The sequence below is a fragment of the Lathamus discolor genome, chromosome 4 (assembly GCF_037157495.1).
Source record: "Lathamus discolor isolate bLatDis1 chromosome 4, bLatDis1.hap1, whole genome shotgun sequence".
In the NCBI taxonomy this organism is placed as follows: domain Eukaryota; kingdom Metazoa; phylum Chordata; class Aves; order Psittaciformes; family Psittacidae; genus Lathamus; species Lathamus discolor.
The window spans coordinates 68,205,825-68,223,744 of NC_088887.1; the positions used below are offsets into that span (position 1 = coordinate 68,205,825).

At 41.3% G+C, this 17,920-nt stretch overlaps 2 protein-coding genes across 4 annotated transcripts; one reads left to right on the top strand and one right to left on the bottom strand.

The window, feature by feature from the left end:
• Window positions 1-2,353: 2,353 nt before the first annotated feature.
• ABHD13 (abhydrolase domain containing 13) lies at window positions 2,354-11,964 on the bottom strand. Of its 3 annotated transcripts, none has more exons than XM_065677947.1 (3): window positions 11,517-11,963; window positions 9,874-9,905; window positions 2,354-3,715 (listed from the first exon to the last, which is right to left on the bottom strand). In XM_065677947.1, exon 3 carries the CDS (start codon window positions 3,678-3,680, stop codon window positions 2,667-2,669), a length of 1,014 nt encoding a protein of 337 aa, XP_065534019.1. In that variant the 5' UTR covers window positions 3,681-3,715; window positions 9,874-9,905; window positions 11,517-11,963; the 3' UTR covers window positions 2,354-2,666. The 3 variants fall into 3 exon arrangements, with proteins under 3 accessions (XP_065534019.1, XP_065534018.1, XP_065534020.1); XM_065677946.1 differs by having other exon boundaries at window positions 9,874-9,909; XM_065677948.1 differs by lacking the exon at window positions 9,874-9,905 and having other exon boundaries at window positions 11,517-11,964.
• On the top strand, window positions 11,643-16,164 carry LIG4 (DNA ligase 4). The gene is made up of 2 exons (XM_065677945.1): window positions 11,643-11,895; window positions 12,548-16,164. Exon 2 carries the CDS (start codon window positions 12,575-12,577, stop codon window positions 15,308-15,310), a length of 2,736 nt encoding a protein of 911 aa, XP_065534017.1. The 5' UTR covers window positions 11,643-11,895; window positions 12,548-12,574; the 3' UTR covers window positions 15,311-16,164.
• Window positions 16,165-17,920: the final 1,756 nt, after the last annotated feature.

Here is a 17,920-nt window from a genome sequence, read left to right on the forward strand (position 1 = left end):
TTTACATTCTCCAGACACAGAGTAAAAAGATCTAGCTTGATAATCAAAAGTAACATTTAGAAACACTCCACTTTGAACAGCTCCAGACTGCCATAATGTAATGCCACACGTTTGACTGACTTAGCCAACTGTGTGACCAAGTGAGAATACTCCATTTGTATTTAAGTGCCACATCATACTGGGGGTGTTCTGATGTTTTTGTTCAATTGGTACAAAGTAGTGCAAAAAATTGTGTTACTTTAGAAATCTACATTTAATGAAAACAAGACATTTAATGAAAACAAGATATTTAATGGCAAATTATGACAACTTCTGAAACCATTATTTACTTTTTCATTCTATCTCCAACAAGTAACCTAATTATTTTGGCTTCATCAACTTATTCTTAGAAAAGCAGTATTTGCCCACTTATTCTCCTTGACTCCCTCCACCATAATTCTAAAGCAATGTAGAGCAGCTGAAACAACCTATGCAAGCAGCTCACATTGTCATTTTACAACACATCAGGGAAAGGGACTGCTATGTCTATTAACTCCCTTCTGCTATATAAACAGACACACACACACCCCCCCACACCCCTCCAGCCAAACTTCACCAATAACCTTTCCCACCCTCCTCCCCCCCTCAAAAAAAATGCCACCACTGGAAGGAGGAGATAGTTTTGGTTTCACTCAGACATAAAACTATGCTTGTCTATAATGATTGTAGGTCTGTATATCCAAAAAGATCTATACCCTTTTCAACTGACTCTAAGAAAACTTTAATAATAGTATGACAAAATATACTTACCAGAGAAAGCAGCAACTTCTGGTATGTGTCAGTTTATATTAAAAAAAGAAGTAAAATCAGTTACTTAAAGATGCATCACCCTATGTATAAATTGCTGACAACTCTTACCCACATGTATATAGGACTTGTAATTTCATGTAATAAATTTTAGGAGGCATAACCATTAAGGCACCAGCTCAGGAAAGCAGTTTTATTCAACCAGAAAACTTAAGCACAAGCTTAAAATACCATCAGGAAACATATTTTAAGTGTGTGCTGAGATGCTTTTCTGAATCAAGACAACCTGCCAAAAAGTTCCCTTAAGAGTTTCAATCGGAAGGGCAATTGTACAGATTGTGTGTAAGAGTCTCCACAGTTCGTTCTTCCCATTGAGAAATTTTTTTGAAGGGGCAAACTATCAGCTGCAGCAAATAACAAACTAAACCTGTGGAAGACGTTCAAACAGCCCCACTCCCATACAGAGTAAGCTAACAGAACACAACTTTCATGACTACCTAGGAGGACTCCTAAAAAACAACCAGAACTCCCAACATTGTCAGAATCAAACTCTCTCAAATTAAGTAATGCTGGCTCTGAAATGGTGGTACTAGCTCCAAAAATCCCAGCAGAGCTAAAGAAAACTCACTTCTGGTGATGCTCAGGATACTTCCACATGGTACCACAGAACTGCAAGGAACTTTCTGGAAGCAAATGGGTGCAAGTGTCAAAATAAAAGTCATCTCTTTCAGACTAGCTAAGCGTAGGTCTACTAAATTTAATGCACAGCCCATTTTTATTATCTTTACTGTAATAACTGGTATACATTAATCTCTACTCATGCGATCACTGGTCATTATTTGGATTTGTTTCTTTTGGAGGTATAAATAAAGGGCACAGACGTGATTACACCAGCAAAAAAAAAAAAAAACAACAAAACAAAACACCAAAACCAAACAAAAAAACCCACACACTAATAAAGACCCAAACACAAAAACATACTTTTACCTTGTATGACACTCCTTTCTATCACACCACACACTCTGCCTTGGGAAATCCCACCTGAGTTGCACACCAGACTAACACCAAGTAGTTTGCCTGTATGTCAGTGAGGAGAGCATGGGTTAGAAAGAAACAGATGCACTGCTCTCTTTTCGAAGGTTACTTCTGTTTTCTATGAAGAAGTTACCTGGACAAAATCCTGAAGCCATGATGTTTAGGCACATACAACTTTCCGGGCACTATTATAATACAAATAGTAAAATGAAAACAAGGAAAAGTTGTCTTTTCCTTTTCATCTACAGTTTGAAATATTTATGTATGCATAACCATAAAAAACAGTAATAACCCAGGATAGTATACCTGCAAGTATACTCTACCATTAATGTTATTTTATATTATTTAGCACATTAAAGACTTCCCACCTTGCATAATAGAAAATCTCAAGCAATAAAACACTAATCTCATGCATAGCACACTTTAAATCAACTCTAAGAGAAGCAACAAATCATTGTGCTAACCATGACTGTCCAAAAAGTTTACACATACAGCAGTGAATACTGAAGGACCTCCCGTTGACCTAAACTAATACATTCTGTACTACTTTTGTAGCAAGTTCCTTTAATAGCATCTGTTGTACATATCAAACAAATGGAATATATGGACAGAGATACCAAAAAAGTAGGAGAAAGACATAAAATGGTTCATTTACAATGCTGCAAGTGTAAAAGTTATCTGGAACACCTTAATAAAGCATCATATCTTTCCAAGTTTAATTTCACTCTTTAGGCAAGTATAGACATGACGTACATTTAAAAACGGACATTCTTTTACCACTTTTCACAAATCAAGGTACAGTGCAGGTATTCCCCCCCCGCCCCAAACCCACCAAAGAATAGCAGTTATATTATTGTTACATTAGATGATGTTTTCGCCATTTCTTCAGGGGAGTGACTCTTTATTACTTCTTTGATGAACTGTTCAAGTGCGGTGAAATAACCCTGGCACTGCCAAGTGTCATTATGAGTTCCATCAGGAAATATTGCCAATCTCTTAGTCCGAGCTGGGGATAATTCATAAAGTTGCTTCATCATAACTGGCGGAATTAACTGATCAGACAACCCAGAGATGAAGAGAGAAGGCATTCTACACTGAGAGATTTTTCTGTAGGACAGAAATTTATTTTTGTAGCACCATAAAGGAAGATACCTCATTGGAAAGAAAGAAAACAAAGTGCTGGCCATGTATGGGATACTAAGAAAGGTGTTCTCCACCACGATAGCAGAAATCCTATGGGAATTTTCAGAAGCTAAGTGAATAGCTACTGCTCCCCCCAAGGAACGGCCAAAAAGAAAAATTTTTGTTTTGTCAAGATCAGACCGAGTCATCACATAGTCTAAAACAGCCTCAGAATCTAAGTACAAACCTTCTTCACTTGCTTCTCCTTCACTTTTTCCATACCCTCTATAATCAACAAGAATTAAGTTTACTTTCAGGTTTACCAGCATCAACAAAGCATTGGGCAACCTGTGGCCAATGTTGCCTGCATTCCCATGGAAGTAAATGATGGTTGGAGAATAAGCTGCATTGTCACCTGTGTACCTCAGTAGAATAAGATTGAGAAGAACTCCATCTTTGGTTTTGATGAAGATATTTTCATGTGGTATACCAGTAGGCATAGGAACATAAAGGCGTGATGAAGAGGGCTGTTCAGGGAAGTAAAGCAGCACATCCTGGAATTTATATAATATACCCGCTATTGATACAAATATTAATATAAGCAGTATAATGCCTCCATATAAGTGAAAAGTTACTATCAAGGGTAAGAGACAAATACGGCAGAGACTCCAAGACCAGGAAGCCAAAGCTAGTAGCCATCTTTTAACAAAGGTCCAAAGCATCCATGACTTTTCCATTGTAGAAGTCAGTGATCTTCTACTCCAAGTAAATCCTGAAAAAACAAAACCCCAAAAATATATATGTAAATACAGGGAAAAGAAAAAGGAAGTGATTTAAGCATTCATGCTTGCACAAGATAAATGGCAAGTCAATACATTTAAGTATAAACATCAAATTTGGTGGCAAACTCTTTGAGTTTTTGGAAAGCATTCAACTTTAAATCACACAGAAAACCAATCATAATGAAAAAGCCTTAAGAAATTCTCAAAATCGCATTAACATTATTTCAGCGAGCAAATTCCATTAGGAGCACTAGAAAATTGGTTGACTGGGACCATAGTAACTTACACTTTCCACCAGTCTTCCCTACCAACCAAAAGAACATCCATACAGACTGTATAGAATCATAGAATCATAGAATAGTTAGGGTTGGAAAGGACTTCAAGATCATCTAGTTCCAACCCCCCTGCCATGGGCAGGGACACCTCACACTAAACCATCCCACCCAAGGCTTCATCCAACCTGGCCTTGAACACTGCCAGGGATGGAGCACTCACAACCTCCCTGGGCAACCCATTCCAGTGCCTCACTACCCTAACAGGAAAGAATTTCCTCCTTATATCCAATTTAAACTTCCCCTGTTTAAGTTTTAACCCGTTACCCTTTGTCCTATCACTACAGTCCCTAATGAAGAGTCCCTCCCCAGCATCCCTATAGGCCCCCTTCAGGTACTGGAAGGCTGCTATGAGGTCTCCACGCAGCCTTCTCTTCTCCAGGCTGAACAGCCCCAACTTTCTCAGCCTATCTTCCTAAGGGAGGTGCTCCAGTCCCCTGATCATCCTCATGGCCTTCCTCTGGACTTGTTCCAGCAGTTCCATGTCCTTTTTATGTTGAGGACACCAGAACAGCACACAATACTCCAGGTGAGGTCTCACAAGAGCAGAGTAGAGGGGCAGGATCACCTCCTTGGACCTGCTGGTCATGCTCCTTTTGATGCAGCCCAGGATACGGTTGGCTTTCTGGGCTGCGAGCACACACTGCCGGTTCATGTTCATTTTCTCATCGACCAGCACCCCCAAGTCCTTCTCCACAGGGCCGCTCTGAATCTCTTCTTTGCCCAATCTGTAGCTGTGCCTGGGATTGCTCTGACCCAGGTGTAGGACCTTGCACTTGTCATGGTTGAACTTCATAAGGTTGGCATCAGCCCACCTCACAAGTGTGTCAAGGTCCCTCTGGTTTCCCTTCCCTCCAGCATATCAACCGGACCACACAGCTTGGTGCCATCAGCAAACTTGCTGAGGGCGCACTCAATCCCACTGTCCATGTCAGCGACGAAGATGTTAAACAAGACCGGTCCTAACACCGATCCCTGAGGGACACCACTCGTTACCGGTCTCCAACTGGACATCAAGCCATTGACCACAACTCTTTGCGTGCGGCCATCCAGCCAGTTCTTTATCCATCGAGTGGTCCATCCATCAAATTGATATCTCTCCAATTTGGAGATAAGGATGTTGTGTGGGACAGTGTCAAACGCTTTGCACAAGTCCAGGTAGATGACATCAACTGCTTTACCCTTATCCATCAGTTCTGTAGCCCCATCATAGAAGGCCACCAGATTGGTCAGGCAGGATTTCCCCTTAGTGAAGCCATGCTGGCTGTCACCAAGCACCTTGTTGTTTTTCATGTGCCTTAGCATGCCATCCAGGAGAATGTGCTCCAAGATTTTACCAGGCACAGAGGTGTGACTGACTGGTCTGTAATTCCCCGGGTCTTCCATTTTCCCCTGCTTGAAAATGGGGGTTATATTTCCCTTTTTCCAGTCATCAGGAGCTTCACCTGACTGCCATGATTTTTCAAATATGATGGCCAGTGGCTTAGCAACTTCATTTGCCAGCTCCTTCAGGACCTGCCTGATTTCATCAGGTCCCACGGACTTGTGCGCGTTCAGATTTTGAAGATGGTCTTGAACCAGATCCTCTCCTACAGTGGGCCCAAGGTCTTCATTCTCACAGTACCTGCGTCTACCTTCTAAGAACTGGGTGGTGCAGTCAGAGCCTTTGCCAGTGAAGACCAAGGCAAAGAAGTCATTCAGAACCTCAGCCTTCTCCAAATCCTGCGTAGCCAGTTCTCCCGAAAGCTTCCTCAGGGGGCCTGTTTTGTCCCTAGTCTGTTTTTTGTTTGCTACGTACCTGTAGAATCCCTTCCTATTATCCTTAACATCCCTGGCTAAGTTTAATTCTAACTGGGCCTTAGCCTTCCTAACCTGGTCCCTAGCTTCCCAGACAACATCCCTGTACTCTACCCAGGCTGCCTGTCCTTGCTTCCATTTTTTATAAGCCTCTTTTTTCCTTTGAATTTTCCTCAGCAGCTCCTTATCCATCCAAGGAGGTCTCCTGGCCCTCCTGCTGCACTTCCTTCTAGTTGGGATGCAGCACTCCTGAGCTTGTAGCAGGTGATCCATGAATATCAACCAACAGTCTTGGGCCCCCCTGCCCTCCAGGGCTATATCCCATGGAACCTTACTAAGCAGGCTCCTGAAGAGGCCAGAGCCTGCTCTTTTGAAGTCCAGGGCAGTGAGCTTGCTGCACGCTCTTCTCACTGTCCTGAGGATCTCAAATTCGACCATCTCATGATCGCTGCATCCAAGGCTTCCCTGTAGTACCACATTCTCAACAAGACCTTCCCTGTTGGTGAGCACAAGGTCAAGCATGGCACCTCTCCTTGTCGGCTCCTCTATTACTTGCAGAAGGAAGTTGTCTTCCACACAATCGAGGAACCTCCTGGATTGCTTCTGCCGTGCAGTGCCATCGTTCCAACAGATGTCAGGGTGGTTGAAATCCCCCATGAGAACGAGGGCCTGCGAGCGTGAGGTTTTTCCTATCTGTCTGTAGAGTGCTTCATCCACAGGTTCTCCTTGATCAGGCGGCCTGTAACAGATCCCCACAGCAGTGTCTCCCACGGCTGTTTTCCCTTTAACCCTGACCCACAAACTCTCTGTAAACTGCTCACCTGCCCCCAGAGTTCCATACTCTCCAGCCTATCCCTAACATAAAGGGCAACTCCCCCTCCCCGCCTGCCAGGCCTGTCCTTTCTGAAGAGCCTGTAACCTTCCATTCCAACACTCCAGTCATAGGAGCCATCCCACCATGTTTCTGTGATGCCTATTATATCATACCCCTGTAGATGTGCACACATCTCTAATTCCTCTTGTTTGTACCCCATGCTACGGGCATTTGTATAGAGGCATCTGAGACGAGATCCAATTGAAGCCGGCTCGTTGGCTGGAGCAGCTGGAATATATCTACATTGTTCCGAGCATTTATTATAGGTGTTGGCAACTGACTGGGTGTGTTGGGATGGAATGATGCCCCCCTCCCCCAACACATCTAGTTTAAAGCCTCCTTGACCAGTCTGGCAAGCCTCCTACCAAAACTGTTCTTCCCCTTCTTTACCAGAGCAGCTCCACCAGCCCCCAGTAGATCTGGCCTACTAACTTCAGTCTTATGTTCAAGACACCCAAACCCCTGACTATGACACCACCCTTTTAACCATTTATTAACCTGGCCAATCCTCCTAGCTTTGTCTTGGTCCTCCCCGGTGTCCTGGAGAATTGACGAAAAGACTATCTGAGCACCGGAGCCCCTAACCACCTCTCCCAGGGCTCTGTAGTCTTTCTTTATGGTCCCCAGTCTACTCCTACCTATATCCCTAGCACCCACATGGATCACCAGGAATGGGTAATAGTCCGTGGAACTTACTAGAGCAGGTAGCCTCTCTGTAACATCCCTGATCCATTTCTCAAAGCTTCTCATATAAGTAATTCTAGAATCCAGAAAACATGAACGAAAATACCCCCTTTTTCTAAGTTGCTGGCCAAGAACAGCATTAAATAAGCCCATGCACTTGACTCTACAACCAGCAGAGGCTCATACTGTGTGTACTGGGTCTGCTGTCATTTTTATCTGTCTTTCAGAATCTAGATCAACTAATGACAAAACAACAACTGGTCAGAAGAAAGAGATTCCTTTATAGTAAGATACCACATTACAGTTACATTTATGCCAGTTGTTTTGCTAATTTGGGTTGGTTCTGATTTATAATGACAGTGTTCCACTATCAGATCAGTAATCCACACTAAAACTTCAGCTGAAAGATTGTATCATCATATAAGACCACTGGAAAGAGTCGGCTACCTACATTATTCTCTGAAAAATGAGAAGCATAACTGCTGAAAGTCCAAACATGAAAACAAACTCATGACAAAAACATACACACAGCATAAAATGAGGGTAATGTTAATGACAATGGATTAAATCTTCTTTCCAGCTATAAGAGATAAATTACAGCATACACAATCTCTTCACATTATTCACTGCTGTTTTCAAGTGTAATGCAGAAACAGACAAAAACTGCCAGACATACTTGTGAACTATAGTAATCACTATATCACTGACTTAAATAAGCATACTGTCTGGAAGTGACAATACAGGTTCACTCGTTTCAGAACACTAAGTTATATAGCAGATAATGATTACAGTTTAAACACACTCAAAGTTGTAACTTCCTAAAATAACGTAGCGCAGTAAGAAGCTGAATTATATTTGAAGAAGCCTGACATGCAAAGATGCATCTAAGCATTCAATTAAGACCCACACCAAAATAAGCTCTACAGTCTAATGCTACTGGGGAGGGTCGCAACTGCACCTGTCATCTTTGTAGGATCAAGTGATAGAGGGTCACAGCCTCCACACTCCATAAATATGACCAGGGAAAACTGTCATCTCTATTTCATACAGCAATTACATATAAATTAGAAATATCTAATAAATATCTAAATATCTATTAGAAACATCTTAAGATTCATATATTAACCAAAGGCAATGTGAATTTATATAGTGCATCTACTCCAAATACATAAAATTGGTGAAATATAGTCTAAAAAAGCATTTTTTTCTCTTTTTTCTTATATTATTTATGAGCTAACATTCAATATCCACATCCAAGTATGCACGAACATTTTCTATGTGAAAATTTAATTCCTGTATCCATTTCTTTAATAAAGAAGTCACAGTAACCAGGAGACCCATAAAGTCTAATTTGTATATAAAGTCTATATTAGGAGACCTGTAAAGTCTAATTACTCTAATTTGTAAGAGAATTTCCTAATGAAGTTGACAAGCATTTCCTGCATAAAAACATTTATAACAAAACAATAAAAACACTCTCATTATCTATGCTATTCAAAATTTTGCTGTCTTGCAAAATGAAAGACTACAAAAATTCCTTCTCAACAAGACATTCACAAAAAGGAGACTCACTCATTAAAAAGAAATACTGAAAAACAAAGCAGTAATAAAAATCTTACTTAAGGTGATTAAGTTTTGCAGATGGCTATTCCATATATGCTAAAGATTGCTATTCGAAGAGTAATGCAGCTGATTTTATAAGCCATGCTAGTTTCATTTGTGCACTGCTTTTATTTTAATTTCACAGAATCCTAGAATGCTTTGGGTTGAAAGGGAACTTAAAGATCATTTAGTTCTAATCACCATGCTATGACAGAGACACCTCTCAGTAAACCAGCTTACTCAAAGCCCTGTCCAGCCTGGGCTTAAACACTTTCCAGGGATGGGGCATCTACAGCTTCTCTGGGCAACCTGCTCCAGAGCCTCACAGTAAAGAGCTTCTTGCTTGTATCTAATCTAAATCCACCCTCTTCCACTTTAAAGCCATTCCCCCTTGTCCTGTCACTACATGCCCTTGTCAAAAGTTCTTCTCCAGATTTCTTGTAAGCCCCCTTTAGGTACTGGAAGGCTGCTCTAAAGTTTCCCCAGAGTCTTCTCTTCTCCAGGCTGAACAAGCCCAGCTCTCTCAGCCTGTCTTCACAGGAGAAGTGCTCCAGCCCTCTGATCATCTTCATGGCCCTCCTCTGGACTCACTCAAGCAGCTCCACATCCCTCTTGTGTTGGGGGACAGATAAACTACAAAGCCCATAATTTTAATAGCAGTGTCCTAATGCTAGTCTTAAATGATAAATGTCATTATCAACTGAAAATCGCAAACTCAAGTGCATATTTACGGCACTTGGGAATAATTTTTCTTTTTGTGGCAGTTGCCACAAATTCTGTTGTATTTTTTGTCTTTGTCTATACTTTTAATATTTAGAAGTGCTATTTTCGTACACCAATCACAATAGAAAACATTTACCTTTGGATGTGATGATTTCCCAAGCTTCATCTCTGCCTGAAAGAAAATTCCATTTATGAACTTTGAGTAAAATTACTTTTGAATTACACACATAATTACTGTTTGTCTTCAGTTACTTGACAGAAAATTAAGAAGTGCTAACAGCCAATAATCCTAGAAACTGCATCTGCTTTATGAATGAAACCACGCATATGTGTTCATGCTCCTGTCAAGCTCAGCTGTTGTCTGGAACATCTGATAAACTTGAAAACAACATCTTATAATGAATTTAAAGAATCATGTCAAAATGATCTGGACTATACATACAACATACAGTATAAAACATACATAGTACATAACAACAAAGTTATACTAGATTTACATTGCTTCCTCAAAGCTAACTTTTAGAGTATGAGCATCCTTAAAGTTAGTCCTAAGAGGTGTTTACAGCTGCCTTCTCATTAAAGAACTTAAAAAAAGTAGTTAGCTTTAACATTCCCTACAATCCTTTCCACTTCAAGGTTTCAAAACAAAGGTATTTCTTAAGAACACAGCAATATCTGAGGACATCCATTTCTTTCTACTGCACACTCTTCCCCTACACTCCACCTCATCCACACAGACAAGACTTACACAAGCTTCATGTTTACTAATATTTATTCATAAGACTCCCAAAAGTAGAAATATTAACTCATTGTAAGTAGAAACATAAGTAGTCTGGAAGAAAATACAGTTTCTTAGTACTAAAATCTTTCAAATCTTAAGAGACTCACATTGAAAAAAAAAACCAAACCCAACCAAAACCCACTTAAACCAGCAGAGTAGCTACTCCTAACCAAGGAATAAGCACAGAAAGAACAACTAAGTGTCAGACATTTAAGGGCTCTGGCTTTTAAAACTGGCAAGCCACCTCTCCTACTTCAAACAGAAAACTTGCACAGCTTGGCATCAAGTGGTACACATTTATAACTGAAAGTGGTTTTCCCTTAACTCTTTAATAACTTTCCAACTGTCAGATCTTGATGAATCTTACTTGATTTATGCTGGTACTGTGTAAAAAAAGCCCAAAACAACAACAAGCCACGGACAGTTATCATATTAGAGCCTTAGCTTTCTAGTGAGTGTGGGCTCCTGAAACATATTACTTTTCCAATCACGTTAAATTATTTCCGATTTTACCTAAAAGAAATATCCCCCTCAGGCTTTTCAAAATATTCACTTGGCAACATTCAGGTTATCACGATCTACCTCATCTTCGACAAGCATCCCCGTTTGCACGGGCCGCTCCACGTGGGCAAACGCAACACCAGAGTAAGACCTTGCTGCAAGGATGCAACAGGTCTCCCAAGGCTACGCAGGAAAGCACCTGAAGGAACTTTTAACCGCGTTGTCAACGCAGCAGCCCCCAGGAGACACGTCCCGGAAGGCCGGCGCCACGGCACGGCACCCCACGCGCCACCCACTCCGGCCCGGTGTGGAGTAGCATTTAGTCACGGCGAAATCCCAAACATCACATCAAAACCAACCAGACCGCTGCCCGCCTCCCCCACACCCCGACACCGGCTCCCTTCAGTTCCCCCCCACCCCGCCACGGCCAGACGGGAACAGGCCGGGCCTACCTCCCGCCCGGGGAGCGACCAGAAGCAGGGCGAAACAAGACCCACCCGCCGCATCCTTCCGCGCTGCGCCTGGCAGTGCCTCAGGCCGGTACAGACCCGACGCGCAACTTCCACCACCACTCCTTGCGAGGCAGGAAATCGCACCGCCGCGACTTCCGCTTCCGGGTCCAGGCTCCTCCGCTCGCCTTTCTCTTCCCGCCCCGGGCTCCGCCAACGTTTCTCCGCCGCAGCTGCAACTGCGCAGGCGCAGCCGCTGCCACCGCGATAGCCGGAACCACTGCGCCCGGGGGAGAAGCACGGGCCACTGTGACAAGCGGGGCGCTTCTTCTCTTGCGGGGCGTTTCTCCCCTTCCGGGGCGAAGGGCGGCCGGTGTGACCCGGGTTATGCAACTATCCCCGGCTTCGTGGGTATCCCCGGCTGCGCGTAAGTCTTGGGGGTGGCAGTTCGTCCACCGTCCCGTCCGTCTTCCCCCATCGTCCCGACAGTCCGCTCCCGGGAGGAGGTGGCCGGTGGCGAGCGGAGGGTGTCCCCCGGCTGGTGTCCGTTCTTCCCCTCCCCGTGGCTATGGCAACGTCGTAGCGGTGAGGGGCGGGGCGTGCGCCCCCGGCCGCTGCTTCCAGCGAGAACTGCATCCGCCCTTGCAAGACCCCGCTGCCTCAGGGCGAGCCCGGCGAGTCCCCTCAGCCCCCGGGCAGCGGGAGCCGGGGGAGGAGCGGGCCGAGAGCGGGCGGTGTTGGGGACGGGCTGCCCTGCGAGGAGGGGGAGTAGGGAAGGGAACGGGTCTCAGCGGTGAAGGCTGCCGCTGCAGCGGGAAGGGGGCGCGGTGCTTTCTCCAGACGTGCGGTCCTGGTGTCTGGGTGATGCTATGTGCAGTGCCGTAGCTTAGCTGCTGAGTTTCACCCGTAAGGACGGACAGTGGCACTCGCTGGTGAGCTCTATGTAAAGATACGGTTACATCCTAATCAGCAAAATGAGAAAATCAGTAAATCCTAATTATATATATATATATACATACGTTTCATTCAAAATAGAATAACACCCTGGCTCTTTCTCTACAAATATATTTTTGTTGTAGCTGTTCTTAGTGAAAAAACAGACTACGATGGCTTCTGCGACTGCTTCGCAGGCTTCTCCTAAACGAACGGTGGCCTCTCACGTGCCTTTCGCAGATCTCTGTTCTACTCTGGAGCGGATACAGACATGTAAATCTCGTCCAGACAAAACCAAGTATTTCAAGGAGTTTCTGGATTCCTGGAGGAAATTCCACAATGCTCTTCATCAAAAAGAGAAAGATGTCACAGATTCTTTTTATCCAGCTATGCGACTTATTCTTCCACAGTTGGAAAGAGAGAGGATGGCTTACGGAATTAAAGAAACTATGCTTGCAAAGCTGTACATTGAACTGCTTCATTTACCGAAAGATGGAAAAGATGCTGCAAAGCTTTTAAATTACAGAACACCTGCTGGCTCACGTGGGGATGCTGGAGATTTTGCAATGATTGCATACTTTGTGTTAAAACCCAGAAGCCCAAAAAGGGGCAGACTGACAATAGAGCAAGTCAATGAACACTTAGATGCAATAGCTAACAATAATGTTGCTAAAAACAAGGGTCTCTTAAAGAAAAGTCTACTTCAGTTAATTACCCAGAGCACAGCGCTGGAACAAAAGTGGCTTATACGGATGATTATAAAGGATCTAAAGCTTGGTGTCAGTCAACAAACTATATTTTCCATTTTTCATCCTGATGCTGCTGAACTGCACAATGTCACAACTGATTTGGAAAAAGTTTGCAGACAGCTGCATGATCCCTCTGTCTCACTTAGCGATGTTTCTATCATGTTGTTTTCTGCCTTTAAGCCAATGCTTGCTGCTATTGCTGATGTCCAGCAAATTGAGAAACAAATGAATAATCAGACATTCTATATAGAAACTAAGCTGGACGGTGAACGTATGCAGATGCACAAAGATGGAGATGTATATAAATATTTTTCCCGAAATGGGTTTGACTATACTCAGCAGTTTGGCGCTTCTCCCCTTGATGGTTCATTAACACCATTTATTCATAATGCATTTAAGAGCAATATACAAAATTGCATTCTTGATGGTGAAATGATGGCTTACAATCCTGAGACGCAAACATTTACACAAAAAGGAAACAGGTTTGACATAAAAAGAATGATGGAGGACTCTGATCTGCAAACTTGCTTCTGTGTATTCGATGTGTTGATGGTTAATGATCAGAAGTTGGGTCATGAAGTACTAAGCAAAAGGTATGAAATCTTAAGTAATGTATTTACGCCAGTAACAGGCAGGATACATGTTGTCCACAAAAGAAATGCCAGAACAAGAAAGGAAGTAATTGATGCTTTGAATGAAGCAATAGATGACAGAGAGGAAGGGATTATGGTGAAAGATCCCATGTCCACCTACAAGCCTGACAAACGTGGGGAAGGCTGGTTAAAAATCAAGCCAGAATATGTCAATGGGCTGATGGATGAACTGGACCTGTTAATTGTTGGTGGCTACTGGGGGAAGGGCTCACGTGGTGGGATGATGTCTCATTTTCTGTGTGCTATTGCAGAGACGCCCCGTCCAAATGAAAAACCTACTGTTTTCCACTCTATTTGTCGTGTTGGCTCTGGCTACACTATGAAGGAATTGTATGACCTAGGTTTGAAACTGGCTAAACACTGGAAGCCCTACCGTAGGAAGGACCCTCCCTGTAACATTTTGTGTGGAACTGAAAAACCTGAAATGTACATCGAACCTTGCAACTCTGTCATAGTTCAAATCAAGGCAGCCGAGATTGTTAACAGTGATATGTACAAAACTGACTGTACTTTGAGATTCCCCCGAATTGAGAAGATAAGAGAGGACAAAGAATGGTATGAGTGCATGACTTCAGACATGTTAGAAGATCTCAGGAGCAAAGCAGAAGGGAAGCTGGCATCCAAGCACCTTCATATAGATGATTATGAGCCACAAGAGAAAAAAAGGAAAACTGTGTCAAAGGTGAAAAAGATAATTGGAATAGCTGAGCAATTTAAAGCTCCTGATCTTTCTAGTGTAAACAAGATTTCAAATGTATTTGAAGATGTTGAGTTTTGTGTTATGACTGGAACGGAAAGCTACTCAAAGCCTGAACTGGAAAGCAGAATAGCTGAATGGGGTGGTAGCGTGGTACAGAACCCAGGGCCAGACACTTACTGTGTCATTGCAGGAGCTGAGAATGTCAGAGTGAAAAACATCATTGCTTCCAACAAATACGATGTGGTGAGGGCAGAGTGGCTTCTGCAGTGTTTTCAAGCCAACATGCTGGTGCCTTGGCAGCCAGCATTTATGATTCACATGTCTCCTGACACAAAAGAACATTTTGCTCGTGAGTATGATTGTTATGGAGACAGCTACACAGCAGACACAGATGTTACACAACTCAGGGAAGTGTTCTCAAGAATGAAAGACAGTAAGGTTATTCCTTTGGACATGATTGCAGAGTTAGAAGAACGTTACTCATGGAACAGCTGTCAGCTCAGTATATTCAGAGGAAGCACTATTTATGTGGATTGCTACGCTGTTGTTAATGAGCCCAGAACCAAAATCCGTGGAACAACACTATCAGTTAGAGCTCTGGAGCTGCGTTTTTATGGTGCAGCAGTAGTCTCTCACCTTGAAGAGGGTGTCTCCCATGTTGTTATAGGAGAAGATCATTCCCGGGTAAAAGAAATTAAGAAACTCAGGACAAGATTTAGGAAAAAATTTAAAATTGTATCTGAGCTGTGGGTAACAGAGTCAGTGGAGGAGGAAGTCCCAAAGAATGAAAGTCAGTACTTAATATAAAGGAGTTTTTAAGTTTGGAGCAAAAGCATTCTTGCTGGCATGACTGGATTCTAATATTATGATGTTGCCTTAAATCTGTTGTATATTTTCATGTCTGTTTAGAGCTGGCTCTGGCTAAAGAATAACACTGTATTGTTGAAACCAGAGGAAAGCTTTTAATTAAACTGTTGCAGAAGCAAAAGAATGCCAAGCTATGCTGGAGGAGAAAAAAATGACCACAAGATAAATAATGTAAGCCTTTTACTTCACAAACTGGTCTCAGAAGAGATCTAGTAATTTATATAAGAGAATTCTTAGGTATTTATAGTGCTTGCCTCCATTGTTCAAAATGGAGACAATAATTTACTATTTTATGTCAATTCTACTATTTAACATACTGTTTATTTATCAATTTACAATAACATTCATGTTTCTGTGGAGTTTTGTGTATGCTATATATGCTATAGAATTCATTAATTTATAAACCTTGTCTGTACTATTTTGTTTACATTGGTTTTAGTATTGAGTCTCATACAGGACTTTAGTTTTAAGCTATTGCATTGATTCTATGTTTCTTTGTGTAAATAACCACTGTAAAATAGAACATAAACTTCTGATTGAGGTGCTAATTGATAATAATCTATATGTTTATGAAGTGCAAATCAATTACTTAAAAACTGTAGTGACCTATGCTCATTACAGGTAAAGTTTAACCCTGAAGTGCAGCAGAGCTAGGCTTTTATACTTAATTATAAATTTATTTTTCAAATAATGTTTCATAAGCTATTTTAGTAATGTGGGATTAATTTCCAAATATACAGTTCAATATATTGTTTTTTTTTTCAACTATTAAATAAAAATCTATTTTAAAGTCTGCCTGGTATTAAACAGAACTGGTCTTAGGCTGATTACACAGAACCAGTTTTTAGCTGACCTGTCTTTTCAGTGGGTTTTTTTTTTTGTTCTGGTCATATAAAAAAATACTGTAAAAAGAATTGGGAAATGGTATATGAAAGGCTAACTGGAAGGAAGTTTAATCTCATTTTCTTACAGTTAGTGCAAACAATAGGAGAGTCATTATTTTAAATATACTAAACACTTAAGTTTTAATAACCACTTAATCACTCCAGTTATAATATAAATAGTTAAAAAGCAAAATATCTTTTGTATACATGAAATAGTATATACTGAAAGGCAGTGCATTATTTTTTCTCAGATAATTCAAGTTAGAAAAAGGTATATGTGAAGTATAGTACTTCAGTGTTAACTTACTGGGCTGCTTCTATGTAATGTCATATATTCTGATTTATAATGACAAGAGAGTTAGTCTTCATACCCACACAGTTTTTTCTTAAATGGGTTTTAGTAAAATATGTATTTTAGGTGATCTTGGTTGGGAAAGTTAAGAGAAACAAAAATATGAATTATAGCCGACTCTTGAGACATTGTCAAATATCTCGCATTGAGATCTAAATGCTATTTACAGAGGCATATTATAGAAGTATTGATTCCACCTTGTCTTTGTGTTCTCTCAAAGATATGTCAGGCTGGGGAATCTAGAACTATTAACTTACCAGCAAAATTGTTACTGTTTTTACTGGCTCCTCAGTACACAGTGTACTTAAGTTGTTTTTTTTTTTTTTTATATTTATTTAAACTGAAAGTTTACTTTTTCACAAAAAAAAAAACCAAACAAAAATACCCAAACAAAACAGAAAGCCCAAACCCTGGCAGATGCAGTATGCTGTCTTAGCTTGTTTTATTTTGTATTTTGCCTCAGTTCTATTTAGAACTATAATTTAATTGTTAATCATGCATAGTTGTATGTGACATTATAATTAGCATACTGGATAATGTCAAGCAACTTAGGTGTGTATTTATTCTTTGGCTACTGTTTGGCAAATTTCCATTGACTTTAAAACGTTGAATAGGAAATGCTGTACTTGATACATTAGCATAAAAAGAGAATCTTGCTACAACACTGTGAAAATACAGGCATTACAGGTTGGGTTTTCTTTTGAAATGTTTCTTTTACATGGTGACTTGGATGGACTGCATGGTTCTGTGGATGAAACTGGACCCAGCTGTTATTAAAGTATCTAGAATGGAAGCCATGGGACAGGAGAATCCCTGGATCCTCTAAGCAAAGATAGTCTCATGGAAGAAAGCAGTGATGGGAAAATAGGAGAAGTGGGGAAGAAATTTGTGGAAATTTTGATTTGTACTGAAGGAACAAAATTATTTCATAAGTAAGAATATGTTGTGAGACACAAAAGTTTTTCTTAAAAAGACAAATTAGGGAGGTGTGCAGAGAATTTCAGGCATGATGTCTGAAGATGAATATAAGACTTGACTTGTAGGTAGCAATAAAAGCAGATGTGGATCAAGGGAGTGAGAACAAAAAGTTGCCTTTGTTTTGGCCAGTCTAATGAAAAAAAAAATAAACTAGCTTTTATTATTAGGCAATCATCATCCATTAAAATAGTGTTTGAGAAAGAGGAAAAGCTGGAGTCAAAATGGTGAATTATTCACCTCATGTTTTAACTTAAAGAGGACCTCCTCTGATGACAGAGTATCAGCTTATTGTATTTTTTACTGCTGTAAATACTCCTGTTTTCTTTATTATGTTTA